Below are 16,078 nucleotides of genomic sequence, written 5' to 3'. Positions count from 1 at the left end.
CCAGGACCAGTGCGGAACTTACTATAGATGGCAATCGCATCTCCATCTACCCAGACTATTCTGCAGCGGTTCAGAAGCTCCGGATGACGTTTGGAGAAGTTAAAAGACGACTACGAGACATGGATGTGCGCTATTCAATGATTTACCCAGCTAAGCTGAGAGTTGTAGCTTTGGATCGAGTACACTTTTTTCAAAATCCAGAGGAGGCGACACTCTGGCTTGACTCTAACATAAAGAATATTAGAGCGGGACAGTCCCGTTGAAGCACACTCTGAGTGATGTTGAAATAGTGACTGTGATTTAGTTTGAATTTGACAAGTTAATGGTCATCTCTGAGATGAAGTAATGCCATGTTGGTTTATGTGGGTTGTGTTCGGCGGTGCAACGATTATTGCAGTTTGATAAATGTGGACAGGAGAGTAGTTGTAGTGCAGAGCTTGTATTGTTAGGCTGTAAAAACGCCCTCCTAGATCTCAAATAGAGAGGGAGAGAGAATTCTTTTCGGCTTAAATGTTGTGGGAGATAGCTGGTTTTTTCGGGTGGGGGAGAAGGATGAGTTATTTCAGTTGGAAGGTTGAGACAGGGGGTAGAGGCGGGAAAGGGTGGGGTGGGGGGGAGGACCGAGACTTCAGATATAATGTGTCAAATGTTTGGTATTGCAACATATCATGGGGGGTAGAATTAAAATTTTAAGCTGGAACGTTAGCGGTCTCGCTAACGTCTCAAAACGGGCCGCAATTTTACAATATCTGCTGAAGCTGAGGCCCTCAGTGATTTGCCTCCAAGAAACACATCTGGTAAAAGACAAAGAAGCTATGTTACAAAAAAGGTGGGTGAGGAAGGCTTATCACTCGACGTACTCAGCCTATGCTAGGGGAGTGTCGGTGTTGATCCATACTTCTACTCCATATGAAGAAGTGGAGGCTATAATAGACAAGGATGGGCAATATGTGTTTATTGTATGTAAGATATTGAATAGACTTATGTATTGTGTCTTTGTATATCCCTCCACCATTTTCTGGAAAGAAGATACAGGAAATTCTGGACTTATCCGGGAAATGGACTGGGGTCCCGTTGCTTGTAATAGGTGATGTGAATAATATTGCAAATGATCATTGGGATAAGGGTAAACATGCGGGGAGCAGAGAGGGAGGGAACGTGACACCTTTTGGAAATTACATGAGGGAAATTGGTTGGATAGACTTGTGGAGAGTTCGGAATATGGAGAACTACACTTACTCGTGCTACTCGGTGACGTATTGCTCCCTATCTCGCATTGATGTGGCTTTGGGAAATGAGGGGATGGATAACTTGGTACAGGAAGTGGAATATTTGCCCAGAGTCCTATCGGATCATTGTCCACTGGTGATATCTCTACAATTGGGAGAACGGGGGAGGTTGACAGGTATGGGTTGGAAAATTCATCCCTTTTGGCTACGGTTGCTGGATATGGGAAAGATAGGAGAGGAACTGGGAGAATTCTTTAGGATTAACGAAGGTAGTGCAGAGGGTCATGTAGTCTGGGATACTATGAAAGCGTTTTTGAGAGGGATTTTATTCAGAGAAGTGTCTCGATATAAGACTAGGTCTCAAAATCTAGATGAAGCAGTGATGGAGGAATTAAGGGCGGCGAAGGAAGCATTGGGTGCGCAGTGTACTAAAGCTACGCAGACCCGCATGAGAGCGGCCCAGTCGGAAGTTAATAAACTTCACATCCGTAAGGCGGAGAGACGGCGGGCATTTCAGAACGAGGCATTCTATGCGGAGGGTGAAAAAGTGGGGCACCTGCTCTCTGTGATAGCTTCGGCACAACGGGAATCCTCACATGTGTATGCAATTAAATCTAAGGAAGGTAATGTGGTTACAAAGGGGGATCAAATTTTGGATGTATTTAAACAATTTTATAGTGAGCTATACTCCTCAAAGATACATAAAGGTCAAGAGGAGATGGACAGGTATCTGAGGGCGATTAAGCTTCCTAGACTAGGGGATGAAGACAGAGAATGGATGGATAGGCCGCTTGCAACGGAGGAGTTGAGGGTGGCACTGGCGGACATGGCGGGAAATAAGGCCCCGGGGGCGGACGGCATTCCGGCAGAGGTGTATAAAATTTTTAATGAAGAAGTAATAACAAAATTGGAGAAGGTATTTAATGAGTCGTTGGAGAGGGGAATGTTACCTACATCTATGAGAGAGGCCATTGTGGTGGTCATTCCTAAAGCTGATAAGGACCCATTGAATCCGGAGTCCTACAGACCAATTTCACTCCTTACGGCAGATGTAAAGATTCTGGCGAAAGATTTGGCCAACAGACTGACCCACGTGATTGATAAAGTAATCCACCCAGATCAATCGGGATTTATGCCCAATAAATCTACAGCAATCAATTTAAGGAGGCTATATTTAAATATGCAAATTCCAGCCGAAAATGCTGGAAAGAGAGTAGTAGTGTCTTTGGATGCCCATAAGGCCTTTGATTGTGTAGAATGGAAGTACTTATGGTCGGTTTTGATGGGCCTTGGGTTTGGGCCCAAGTTTATATCGTGGGTGGGGTTGCTATACTCCTCTCCAAAGGCAAAAATTAGAGTGAATAATTAATTATCTGATAGTTTCTCATTACATAGGGGTACGAGGCAGGGATGCCCGTTGTCTCCGTTGCTGTTTGCCCTCGCCGTGGAACCTCTGGCCACTAAAATAAGGGATGCACAAGAGATAAAATGATTTGTCTATGGAGTGAAGGAGGAGAGGGTGTCTTTGTATGCCGACGATATTTTGTTATTTTTGGAGGACTCAGGGGAGAATTTGGATAACGCAGTGGCATTAATTGAGGAATTCGGGGAATTTTCCGGACTCAAAATCAATTGGGACAAATCGTGCATAATGCCCATTGATGAGGTAGATGGGGATATGGGGGAGGTGGAAAGGTCTGCAAAATTGAAGGTAGTTTTGAAATTTAAATATTTGGGGATACAAATCGCCCTTCCTTTGACTAGGTTTGAAGAACTTAATCTAAGCCCTTTGCTACAAAAAATTCGTTCCAAAATATCAGCATGGAATAAATTACATCTTTCGGTAATTGGAAGGGTGAACCTTCTAAAAATGATTGTGATGCCACAGCTGTTATATGTACTGCATAATTCTCCAATTTGGATCTCGCAGAGTAGGTTCCACAAAATTAAATCGCTGTTTGGTGAACTAATATGGGGGGGGGAAAGCCCACGGTTTAAACAAGAAACTTTGCAGAGGCCGAAGGAGGAAGGAGGTTTGGCGCTTCCCAACCCCTGGGTATATTTTTTATCAGCACAATGCCAGCATATCGGAGGATGGGGGGTGGAGACGGGACAGGGACAATCGCCCAGTAGTTTGAGATATTTGTTTGGAAAATGGCCTCTGGGAGAGAGTTTAGAAGGGGGGCAGTTTTTAAAATTAGGCTCTCGGGTTTCCTACTGTTCTCCTATTCATAAGGTATGGGAAAAAGTTAAACAGATAAGGGGTGTCACGGGCTTTACCAAATACTCTCCTGTATGGGATAATATAAATTTGCCAGAATTCGGGCAAATGGAAGGATTTGGGCCCTGGAGAGAGGCAGGAATCAGAAGGATGGGACAGCTAATGGGTCAGGGAAGACTTAAGTCATTTATGGAGCTGCAGACAGAATTCCAGTTACCGCATTCAAATTTGTTTCATTATAAAAGAATTCAGCATGCGTATCGGTCGCAATGTCGGAGAAAACTTATTGAGATCCAGTTTGATATCACGCTGGCCTACATTTTGGAGAACAGCGTGACAAGGGGGGCAATCTCAGAAGTGTATAGAGATTTATTCACTTTTCTAGTCAAACATCCCATCAAGTCTAGAGTGAAATGTGAGGTTGAATTGGGAGAGATAAATGACGATAGATGGGAATCTATTTTAGAATATGTGCCTAAGATTTCTATGAGCGAACCTGGGAGGATGTCTCAGTTATACGTAATTCATAGAGCTTACAGAACTCCTGATAGACTGTTCAAGATGGGTTTGAGGTCCGATTCAGAGTGTCCACGATGTTCGCAGGAACGGGCAGACATGCTACACATGCTGTGGCATTGCCCTAGATTGTCTACGTACTGGACAGTCGTATTGAGTCGGGTTGAATTGATATATAGTTGTGCAGTCCCCAGAGACCCTTTGGTCTGTATATTAGGGTATGTAGAGGAATTAGTAGCAGTATCCATGGTCAAACTGGCGATTGCTAGACTGTTGTTCATAGCAAGGAAGTTGATCGCTCGGTTCTGGATCAGAGAAGAGCCTCCGACTAGACGAGACTTTCTTACGCAAGTGGAGCATATAATTTCATTGGAGAAAAGTATTTATACTAAGAGAAATAAACTCGATGTATTTCATAAGATATGGCAGCCATGGGTAGAATGGAGTTAGATTAGTGGGGAGGAGGTATTATGATATAGATGATGTTCATAATAAACAAGTATATATGGAGGTGGGAAAGAGTATCGGAATAGAAATGAGGAAGACACTGAAGGGGTCTCGGAGGGGGGGGGGGATGGGGGGGAGTTTTGTTAATAAAAATTTATGATTATATGTGAACAACTGCTTGATGTCATATAATATACTTGTTATCATTTAATAAAAATGTATCTGATTAAAAAAAATGTAATTAGACCATGTACAAGACACCTATTTATAAAGGGAATGGTATGAAAATTTGGTGTCACATTTCCAGGAGATTTACCATAAATGGTACAAGACAGATTTAAAAAAACGATATCTGGTGTTTACAACTCTTTCAAAACTGATCTGCCACCAGTAGTGATGCCTCCTATATACAATTCTAAAATGAGTTTACTGGAAATTAATTACTACTTGTTACCTTGATTTCATCTTCAGTGACCACAAACACCTCATCCACGAGGTCCCGTATGATAGGCCAGGTGTTGGGTCCAATGCTTGTTTTCACACCATCAGCTATTGTGATTGGAGGCTGAAGATTAGCAGTCAAAATACCACTTGTCTTTGAGCGGTAGCAGTCGTCGGCATTAAGAGGTTCTGCCGCGTAGATTTTTACATTTGGCTTAATTGCCTGTTAACCAAAGACAATGGGAAAATCTAATATAAAATCCAGTCTTAGTATGCAACTAAAGTGTTAAGATTATGCTATAATTTACCCAATAATGGTCTACTAGTCAATGCTTTAATTGGTTTTAAAATTAGAACCATTCCTAAAGGCTATATGCACTTGCACTTTTTTTTCCCATCCCCACGACAGCACCATGGAGAAAGAGAAGATCTGCCCCCAAGGACAGGAAACCACTGAAGCATACCAGAGGGCTCTGCCTTTTAAAGCAGTGGGGTTTCCTGTCCTTGGGGGCAGATCTTCGCTTTCTCCATGGTGCTGTTGTGGGGATGGGAAAAAAAAATGCAAGTGCATATAGCCTTTAGGGGAGACCCTACAGTTCCCAATACTGCCAGGGAGAAAAAAAAAAAAGCTTAACGGGGGCTGCAGTCCCAACATCAGTCGTCATTTTTTCAGACAGATAACCCTGGTCCTGGTGGTGCGTGAGTAGGCCAAAGAAGACAAGGGCGTTACTAGCAGGAGCCTGTTGGGGTGCAGTGCATGCCTGGGAGTCAGCTTAACTAATGACGTCATTTCCGGGGACAGGACCTGGCATGGTGCATTGCTGTATCCCTGAGAGCTGGCATAGCTAATGACATCATTTCCAAGGGCACAAACTAGTATGGCACAGTGTGTCTCACCAGGCAGTGGCAGGGTAGGACGCATTCCCAGCCCACCCCTGACTATCTGGGCACAAACGGAAAGGAGGAGATTTGAAGGGGATAACCCACACACACAGGACCATGTTGCAAAAGGGATTCCAGATGGAGGATAATGAGCCTGGAGAAGCTGCGGAAGCAACCCCTCCGACTTCGGTAGTCCAGCGTCAGGTGGGGTGAGTCAGGGTTGATCCCTGTGTAAATGATCCTAAATACCTGTATTTGTTTATTTATACGTATGTTTTATAGGAGAGGCCTAGGAAAGCTCAGTCAAAGCACAAGGAATGTGCATTATGCAAAAGTGCAAATTAGCAGCCACTTACACTAAAAAGATGTGCGTTGAAAGACACCTACAAGACGAATCCCCATCCCAGACGGAAAATGAGAATCATGATCAGGGTTGAAGTTTTAAAAAAAATCTTTAAAGGGAATGGAAGTCAGCACATCATCAAGATAGATGGGTAAACTCTAATTCAGGGGAAATAGAAGATGGAGAACAAGGTGGTTACTATTCAGATGCCTCATCATCATCTTCTGATAGCGTCAGAAATCAATCTTGTTTTCCGGCAGAGGATACAAGCATACTAGAGAAGGCAGTTAGGGCAATGATGAATGTAGAAGACATTAAAGAGCCAAAATCCATGCCAGGACTTCATGTTTGGGGGATTAGAGGTTAGGAAACAAATGGTTCCCCGTCCACAAAAACACAACGTCGCTGACTAAAAAGGAATGGAAAAAGCCAGACAGCAGGAGAGCTTTCATCCCCCAAAAATTAAGGAAGCACCCATTAGAAGTAGAGGATTCAGAAATTTGTGACAAAGTGCCCAAAATAGATGTGGCAGTATACAAGTTGTCCCGTAATACAGCACTACCCTTTGACTTTGGCCTTCTAAAAGATGCAAATGATAGGCAGAAAAGCTTTCTGAAGGAAGCATGGGAATCTGGGGCAGCAGCCTTTAAACCTAATATAGTAGCTACGTTCATGGCTTATCCAACTGGATGCACAAATTAGAAATACAGTGCTGTGCAAATTAATTGGGACAAAGCATTTTTTTTTTTTTAAGTAAAATGGTAAGTTGGTTACCAGTCAGTGATACAAACCAGTTTTAACTGCTTTGAACAGGCACTCACACCTGTTCAAAGTAGTTAAAACTGGTTTGAATCACTGACTGGTAACCAACTTACGGTTTTACTTAAAAAAAAAAAAAATGCTTTGTCCCAATTAATTTGCACAGCACGGTAAATGCCCAAGAGATCAGTTACTAGTCAGTCTTCCAAACATGGCAAAGGTAGCTATTTCCTTGCGAAGGCTTCTGCAGATGCAGTCCGATTGACACATGTGCCTTCTTGAATTCAGCCACAAAGGCTCTTTGACTGAAGATTTGTACTGGGGACATCCGCTCTAAGTCTAGGCTCTGTGGCATTTTCTTTGAGGATGACTCTCTCTTTGGGTCATCCTTGGATGAGATTCTGGATAAAGCCTCAGATTAAAAGAATTCCCCAATCCAGTGCCCAAAAACTTAAGACTCTTGTGCATCAAGAAGTAACATATAAGGGACTGTTACAAGGTAAAGGGAGTCTAGGTGGAAGGGGACAGGAACAAAGTGAAGAATTCTCAAGGGGACAGTGTTTCCCCCAGAAAATGTGATCACCAAAAAAAAAAAAAAAAAAAAAAAAAAAAAAAAAAATCGGCCCTCGGGTAAATCAAAGAGCCTTAGAATGAGAAGTAGTGTCCCCTATAGAGAAGGGGGTGATGTTCACGTTCCAGAATAAGACGAGGAATAAGGGGTTATACAGTCCTCTCCAAGGGAGAAAAAAAAAAAAAAAAAAGACCATCTTTCAGAAGGATTATAAATATAAAAAAATCTGATCAATATCTGGTGCCCAAACATTTCAAAATAGAAACAAATCGAGTAGACAGTAAAACTTATTTCCAGGATGTTTTATGGTCACTATAGACCTCCGAAATGCCTATACCACATGCCTATTTATCAAAAGCATCTAAGGGCAGCACTCAACATTAAGGGATGCTTAAAACATCTACAATTCCAGGTCCTCCCCTTTGGCCTATCCAAAGACGTTCACAAAGTTAATGGCAGAGATGTCCGCTCAAATAAGAGAAAGATTTTATTCATTCCCTACGAAGACAACTTCCTAGTTGTAGGGAAATCAGAAGCAGATTGGAAAAAAAGTGATAAAACAAGTCAAGTCAAATCTAGAACAGATGCAAACATTCCTGGGAATTTTGCTAAACCAAAAAAGTCAAACCTCTTTTCTTGCCGAAGACAAAATAAAAAACCCAGTGACCACCCTAAGAAGGGCTATGCCGATCCTGAGGACTTTATACCTGTTCTGATTTGGGCATGAACCAACTTCAGAAAACGTAAAGGGAACCTGTCAGCAGCATTGTGCATAACCTACAGTGTCAGGTTGGCGCCGTTATACAGATTAAAATGTTACCTTTGTTGATGAAATCCGTCTTGTGCTGCTTTTTTAATCTTTATTTTCCATTTTTAGTTAATGATATGCTCGCGTCCTAAGGCGGGGTTGGAGCATGTGGTGCTCTGATTAGATATTCATAATGCAGACTGCTGACAAGTCACTGATCTCTCACTGACCTGCCCCCTAGTTTGCATAATGAATACACTAATGTGTTTATTTGAAAAATAACATGTCACTTCATCAAAATGGCAACGCCTGCCCACTGTCACTTGTCAGTTAGTGCCTATTATACTGCTGATTTGAAAAGAAAAACCACCACCATCAAAATGGCGCCGTCGGCTGCGAACTAGCATCTATCGCTTACCAATAGATGCTACTGTGCAAGCGCCTCTGCCTGCCCCTTGTTGCTGCAGCCAAAAAAAAAATTTACACTACAACAAAATGGAGGTCCCCTGTCAGCTGTTTGCATTATGAATATCTAATCAGAGCACCACATACACCAACTCCGCCATAGGACACGAGTATATCAACTAAAAACTGAAAATAAGGATTAAAAAAGCACAAGGCGGATTTCATCAAAGGTATCATTTTAATCAGCATAACGGTGTCGACCTGACACTGTCTGTAGGTTACTGTGCACAATCCTGCTGACAGGTTCCCTTTAAGTGGGAAATTCTGAAGAAATGAGAAAGCTGAGGAAAGCCTGGAAAAAAGTATTATTGATCAGGAGCATCTAATTTCAGTAGATACAAAGAAATATTTAAGATGGTGGCAACAATATTTATATAGTGCTATCATATTCCGCAGGGCTTTAGAATTCAGAGATTCATATACAACAGTCATAAGTAACAGTTAAAGTTAATACAATAACTAAAGCAAAAATAATGACCCTGCTGGTAATCTAAAATGCGGTGGAGGAGAAAAAGTACTGGTGCTTATTTACAATGATGGTCCAGCCATCTTAAGGTAATGGGGGATAGTAGTTCTTTTGGGTGTGGTGGAGTTTGATGGAAAATTATGTTCAGAGAAATAGTGAATGGGCTGTATATAAAAAAAGACTGACTAGGGAGCTTGATAGGCAGTCCTAAACAGATGTGTTTTTAGAGAACATTTTAAAACTAAGTTGTGGTTAGTCCTAATTTTGTTGGGGTAGAGCATTCAAAAGAATTGGTGCAACTCGGGAGAAGCTTAGACCTGGGAGTGGGATTAGTGTGGATGTTAGTCGAAATTCCCTTGCGGAGTGTAGAGAACAGGTAGGCTGATTAACAGGAATAAGAGAGGAGATGTAGGGGGTGCCGTACAGTGAAGAGCTTTGTAGGTGAGAACAAGGAATTTAAATTGGACCTTGTAATGTATGGGCAGCCAGTGCAATGACTGACACAGAGCGGAGGCATCTGAGTAACGATTAGCCAAATACATGACCCTGGCTGCTGCATTAAGGATGGACTGGCGAGGGGAAAGTTGAATGAGTTAATTAAGAGTATTACAGTAGTCAAGGCGGGAGAGGATCAGGGCAACAGTGCAGGTTTTTTTTTGTTTCCATGTAGAGAAAGTGGCAGATTCTAGAGATGTTCTTCAGGTGCAAGCGACAAGAACGGCCAAGAGATTGAATACAAGAGGTGAATGAAAGATTGGTGTCAAACGAAACAGCCAGACAACACGCCTGCTGCCGGGGCATTATTATGGTGCCACCCACAAAAGGAGATATAACATTTAGGGAGGTCAGAAGACAGCAGGAGCAGAAGTTGTTCAGTTTTGGAAAGGTCGAGTTTCAGATATAGAGCGGACATGATGTTGGAAACTGCGGACATTCACTGGTGTTCTGTAGCATAGCAGGTGTAAGGTGTATAATTGTGTCATCAGCATAAAGATGGTATTAAAAGTCAAATTTCCACAGCGTGGGCTTTCAGCGCCTTGTTTGGGCTCGCCCCTTCCTTCTCTACCTCCGGCGGTGTTACATCTCCAGTCACGGCTCCACTCCAAGGAATTGTTTTCTGCAGGACCTGTCCCTTTCCCAATAGGGGAACAGACTCGTTCACACGAGGTTATCTGCATCCAAGACCAGGTAGGCTCTGTACAGGCTGTTTTTTTTTTTCTTCCCTCCTTAGCAACCCACCTCAGCCCCAGGCCTATACATGTACACAGACCTAGGTAGTCTTGCTCCCGTCCCTCCCAAACGGTCATTCACTACACCTGTGCCCGCTGCAAAATGAAGTGGCCTACAGGTCAGGCCTCTGCTTTCTCCCCAAATTGCAACCCTTCTACCATGCAAGCCTAACACAAGCCCCCTGCCGCCTGGGACCCCCTCCCCCAAAGTGGGCTGTTACTATTTTACCTAACCTTTCAACACCCACCAGTGCACTGATAGTTTCTCAGAACAAGTCGCAGGCGCCACCCATTACCCTCAGCATGGAAGATCAAGGATTAACGTCTACGAAGCGGGCGCATTCCACTTCCTCATCTGGTTCCTCTTATCCTTCCCCATCTTGCAGGATTCCCTTGAAGTCAGACCTTGATTCCCAGTCAGAATCTGAGCTTGACATGGACCAAACTTCCAAACTCTACGATATGGATGATTGTCTCATATCTGCCGTCAAATCAGACCATTAATATTGAGAAGGAGGGCCTGTCCTTCCTCAGATCACTTAGTCTCATTAAAAAAGTCAAAATGCCCTCCCCAGGGGTTTTAAAAACACAAGGAATTTTAGGGAATTTTTACAAAACACAGGGAGCACCTGGAAAAGCACTTCTCAGGTAGAAAGCATTTAAATGTCCTATATCCTTTTGGCTTTGGCCTCATCAGCAAATGGGCAGAATCCTCGGAAGTTGACCCGCCTTGTCCGCAAAAACAATCCTGTCAGTCCCTGAGAGAGAGAAATTCCACTGACGGACAGACAGAGGCCCTAGCCAATTCCGCCTTTGCTTCTGGTGACTCTCTGTCCCGACTTCGCTTTCGCCTGGGCAAAACTCCTTCGTCAGGGCATCGTATCAGAGGTCTCACTTGATGAACTGGCTGATCAGATTGCCCATACAAGTAAATATTTGCTCACCACATTTCTTGATGTCGCCAGCTGTTTAGCCCGTGTTATTAGCAATATTGTAGCCATACGCAGAATGCTCTGGCTCAAGACCTGGAATGCGGACCCGGCCTCCAAAAAGTCCCTTACCAATCTCCCCTTCCAAGGATCAAGATTCTTTAGGTGGTCAGCTCATCTTCCAGGGAAGACGAGAAGATAATTGCCATGATGGAAGAAGTCCTTTTTGCACAGTTTCAAGCCCATCCCCTCCAACTGGCCCTCCTGTCATCCTAGGACAAAATGATCCCTTCCCTAGATCTCTCCATACTTCAACCTCTCTTCCCATCAACCTTCTGGAGATCAGGGCCAACTACCCGTCTCTTCTCAACTGGCAGGACCTTCTAGCGAGCTGACCAGTTCGCATTCAATCCGACAATACCATGGCTGTGGCACACAAACCACCAGGGCGGGATACTCAGCTAGTCAATCATTTAAGAGGTCTCACGGATTCTGGCATGGGCAGAGCAGCACGTGTCAGCAATATCAGCGGTGAACATTCCAGGCGTGGACAACCGAACTGCCAACTTCCTAAATCATCAGGACCTCTTCTCGGGCAAGCGGTGTTAGATCAGATCTGTCAGAGATGGGGCACTCCAGAAGTCGATCCAATGGTGTCTCGGATGAATCACAAGGTCCCTCTTTCCTGGCCAGAGCTTACGATCACCTTATGCTCTGGTCATTCCATGGTCTCAATTTCAATTTCTGTACCTTTTTCCACCTCTCTTCCCGATCCCCAGACTTGCCAAGAAGATCAAGACGGAAGGCGTTCCAGTCATCCTAATGGCTCCAGACTGGCCCAAAAGAGCCTGGTGTGATACTAGACACTACTCACGGACAGGCTGTGAGGCACAAGAGTCAGACATTCCGGGGTCAATACCGAGAGAGTACGTAGATAACCAAGGGAAAAGACGAAGGAGTAAGTCAGGTCACAGTAAATAACAAGAGATAGCAGATCAAAAGCCAAAGGACAAGACAAATGGATAGTCAGAACACTGTCCAAAGGGTCAGGCAGCAAAAGATCAGAACTCAGAGCAACAGAATCAGGTTAACAGTCACCGAGAAGCACAAACTACGTCTGGCAGGTATCAGGGGCACACAGCTCAGTTAAGTAGCTATGCGAATAACAGAACACTGAACACCTGCAGAAAGTCCCACACACCCAAGACACAGATTGGACAGCAAAGCTGTCAATCAAGGTACCATCAGCCCAGAAAGCCCATCACAGTATTGGACAACCAAGCTGTCAATCAAGACACAGACAGCTCAGCAAGACAGTTTCGATAGCAATCATTCACTGAGCGGAGGAATTGTGACACCTGGTATGCAGAGTTAGTCAACCGACTCACAGATGTACCCTGGAAACTCTCAGACTCTCTCAGGGTCCCCTATTCAACCAGAATTCTCACTCTGTCAATTTAATGGCATGGCCGTTAAAGGTGCAGTCCTGAAGGGGGAGGCTTCTCGTCCCAGGGCATACAGACCATGATTAGAGAAAAGAAACCCTCGTCCTCAAGCATTTATCAACGGACCTGGAAGTCTTTCTTTCGCTGGTGTGGAAGAAGCCACATGGCTCCCGTTTCTTTTTCCCTTCCTTCTATCCTGGCGTTCTTACAATCAGGGATAGAATTTGTCTCTTAGTACACACAAAGGTCAGGTCTCTGCACTCTCATTTATGTTTCAACCTAATTTGGCCTCTTGTCCCCAGGTAAAAGACCTTCCTTCAAAGGAGTTGCTCGCCTAGCGCCAACTTATTGTCCCCCTGTGGACCCATGGGACCTTTTTTAGAATCCTTCAGAGATCCCCCTGTAAATCCATTCAGGACATTGTGTCTTCCCTTCTCTCCTGGACGGCTGGCCTGTTTGGTTGCGATTACTTCCATCAGATGGCTCTCAGAATTAGCAGCTCTCTTGTTGCTATCCTTTCCAGGTGGTCATAAAACATCATTATCTATTGTTATAACATGAAAGGTCTCGAACCTCCTTTTCATATTAGAGCTCATTCTACATGTGTCAATATCCTGGGCAGAATCCAACTATATATTTCTCTGGAATAGCTCTGCAGAGCTGCCACATGGACAACTCCATAAACATTTATCAAATATTACAGACTAGGAACTCATCCTTTGGCAAAATAGTGCTGAAAATTGCAGCGCTTTCAATTCTTATTTACTTCTCAATTCCCAGACTATGCTGCTATGGGACAGCCAGTAAAATAATGTAATTTGCTACTTAAAATTTTTATTTCCTGATGTCCATAGGTATAATATGTTTCCTTTCTAATAAACTTATTAGAAAAAACACTACCTGAGATATTTGATCTCTGGTTAAGAAGGCCCATATGCTATATAGTTTAGAATATTAATTCTTTATTATAACATTTCATAAAAATTAAGAAAGTGTAACAATATGCAGGGAATACCCAATTGTAGCATGCAGACATCATGCCATAGTATATGTACAGTAAGAAAATGGAGAAATGCACAAAGAGACTCTGGTATAAAGATGAGAGAGCTCATAGTAAAAATAGAGTGCTCAATACAGAACTTTGTATGGTAATAAAATAAAGTTTAAGTGCCCATATACCCCAGAGGTTCTGTTATTTAGATATAATTATTATCAGTCAATCATATTATAAGTAGATAGTCTGCTTAAAGTGCCCAGTATATTCTTACTTACATTTGTATGAATGTGATATCTGCAGGTGTCTCGGCTACCACCTCGACACCACCATTTCGCCAAGCTTCTTCCTTGGGGTGTTAACTGGAGATCAAATATCTCAGGTAGTGTTTTTTCTAAGTTGCTTTTGAAGTGTTATCTCGTTATTGTGACAAGTGTATTTACTAATAAACTTATTGCTGCATACAATCGGCTTATTGGTGGGAGCTTTAAAGAGTGCTAATATCTTTGGTATGTTAATTTACTGCTAATTAATCTTTTGCTTGCAAGTAGGGGAAGTCACCTTAACTCATGCTGTGCTACCTACAGATGGCAGGAAATGAATATTTCAGTTAACTATCTTTATTCTATTTTTCTGTTGATACAGCTCCAGAGGGGCTTATTTTTTGTACGACGAGTTGTTTTTATTTGTACTACTTTGGGGTATGTAAGTTTTTGATCGCTTTTATCTATGTGAAACAATGCGACATTAAAAAGATCTCATCTAGCATTTTTTTTCAAATGGTTTCACTGGACGGGATAAATAGCATGCTGATCTTTCAGCTTAAGTCATTACTAAATATGCATTGTTTATCATTGCATTACTTTCTCACAATAAAATCCCATGTCCTATCCTAAAAGCTATAACTTTTAAATTCTGGGAGCAGTGGATGTGTATGTGGTGTGGTGTAGTGACCACTGTGTCCACTAGGGGGCGCTGTATGGATGTCCCAGGAGAGTGGATGAATGGCAAGATACTGAATGACCGTTATGTATCTCAAGGTGGGTGGCCTTGAGATGGAGACTTATGTATGTGTGTGGATCAGCAATTACATTGCTGAGGTGTTGCTTCAATGTGTCAGGGAGAAGTCTCCAGGTAACTAGAGAGATGGGAGAGCCTGGTTACCTACAAACCCACCCAGGGGGTGTGTTTAAAGAACACTGTTGCAAAGAGGGTGTAAATGCTTGAAGGACCTGTGATGAGGTCAGAGGCATGTGACCCGGTGGGCGTGGCTATGGACCACATAATGTGGCCAGGGTAGGTCACATGGGGTGAATGCTTGGACCCAGTTGGTCCAGTGTGGAAGGTCCCCCCTGAGATGGGGCTTCCTGCCTGACAGCACGTGTGGACGCTGTGAGTAATGGCTGCAAGTGCCTGAGAGTTCCCTGGAGGGAATGAATGTCTGCAGTATGGAGAAGCAGCCATGAGAGAACCCTGACGGGGTGAGATATAACTGTGAGGCTGAAAAGCCTGCGTACTGGACATTGCTAACAGAGTGAAGCTATAATGGACGCTATGCTGTTATATGGAGTTTGTTGCTTCTGTGGGTTTATGCTGCTAAATAAACCGCATGGACTGTTATGATTTTATGGAAATCCTGTGCCGGATCTGCTTTTGTGGCTGCTGAGTGAGTATCCCCTACTTGAATGACAGCGCTACCTCACAATGGGTTTGTTTTTAGCCAGATGAACCGTAATTTTAGGTTTGATCATTTTTGGCATCAATACTTTCTGATTGCCTTTTATTCCGTTTGGTGGGTCTCAGCTTTAGGTCAGGGGTCACACTTGCAAGAAACTCGCACGAGTCTCCCGTCTCAATACCCGGCACTGCCGCCAGCACTCGGACCGGAGCGTTCAGCTGCATAGAAATACATGCAGCCGCACACTCCGGTCACGAGTGCCGGCGGCAGTGTCGGGTATTGAGACGCGAGACTCGTGCAAGTTTCTCACAAGTGTGACCCCGGCCTTGAAAGGAGACTGGAATTAAGGTTATGAATGCAGCTGTAACTGCGATCCAGGCTGAGATATGTCCTGGCTAATGATGGCCATGTCATATACGTTGCCACCCTGCACGGATGCACGAGAAACGTACTTTGCAGGGAAATCCCTCGCTACTCTATACACAACCATTAAATACCAAATGCTTTCATTGAATGGGAAGCATAAACCTGTTGGCATAATCTGAAAACAGCCTAAAATAGGGACAAACAGACATGGACGCTGGGTAACTTACTGGGCTTCTTGCTGTAGTTTTGACAAAAATCACCTTTATCTGCCAGTCCTCTCAAAGAAGAGCTCTCACTAGCCCCATCTCACTATTTGACAACTTTCTACCTGCACTGTGCATAGGCAAAA

General features: G+C 43.5%; 1 protein-coding gene across 1 annotated transcript in view; it reads right to left on the bottom strand.

The window, feature by feature from the left end:
* SRR (serine racemase) overlaps positions 1–16,078 on the bottom strand; it is a 30,601-nt gene that overhangs the window by 3,053 nt on the left and 11,470 nt on the right. The window contains exon 7 of the mRNA XM_073565703.1: positions 4,868–5,077. Coding sequence (XP_073421804.1) covers positions 4,868–5,077 — 210 coding nt within the window. The remainder of the gene's footprint in view (positions 1–4,867; positions 5,078–16,078) is intronic.

Source organism: Dendrobates tinctorius, unplaced genomic scaffold (assembly GCF_039654945.1).
Source record: "Dendrobates tinctorius isolate UK_male_01 unplaced genomic scaffold, ASM3965494v1 ptg000016l, whole genome shotgun sequence".
Lineage (NCBI taxonomy): Eukaryota > Metazoa > Chordata > Amphibia > Anura > Dendrobatidae > Dendrobates > Dendrobates tinctorius.
The sequence above is the reverse complement of the archived record's forward strand: the minus strand, read 5'-3'. Positions and strand labels throughout refer to the sequence as shown.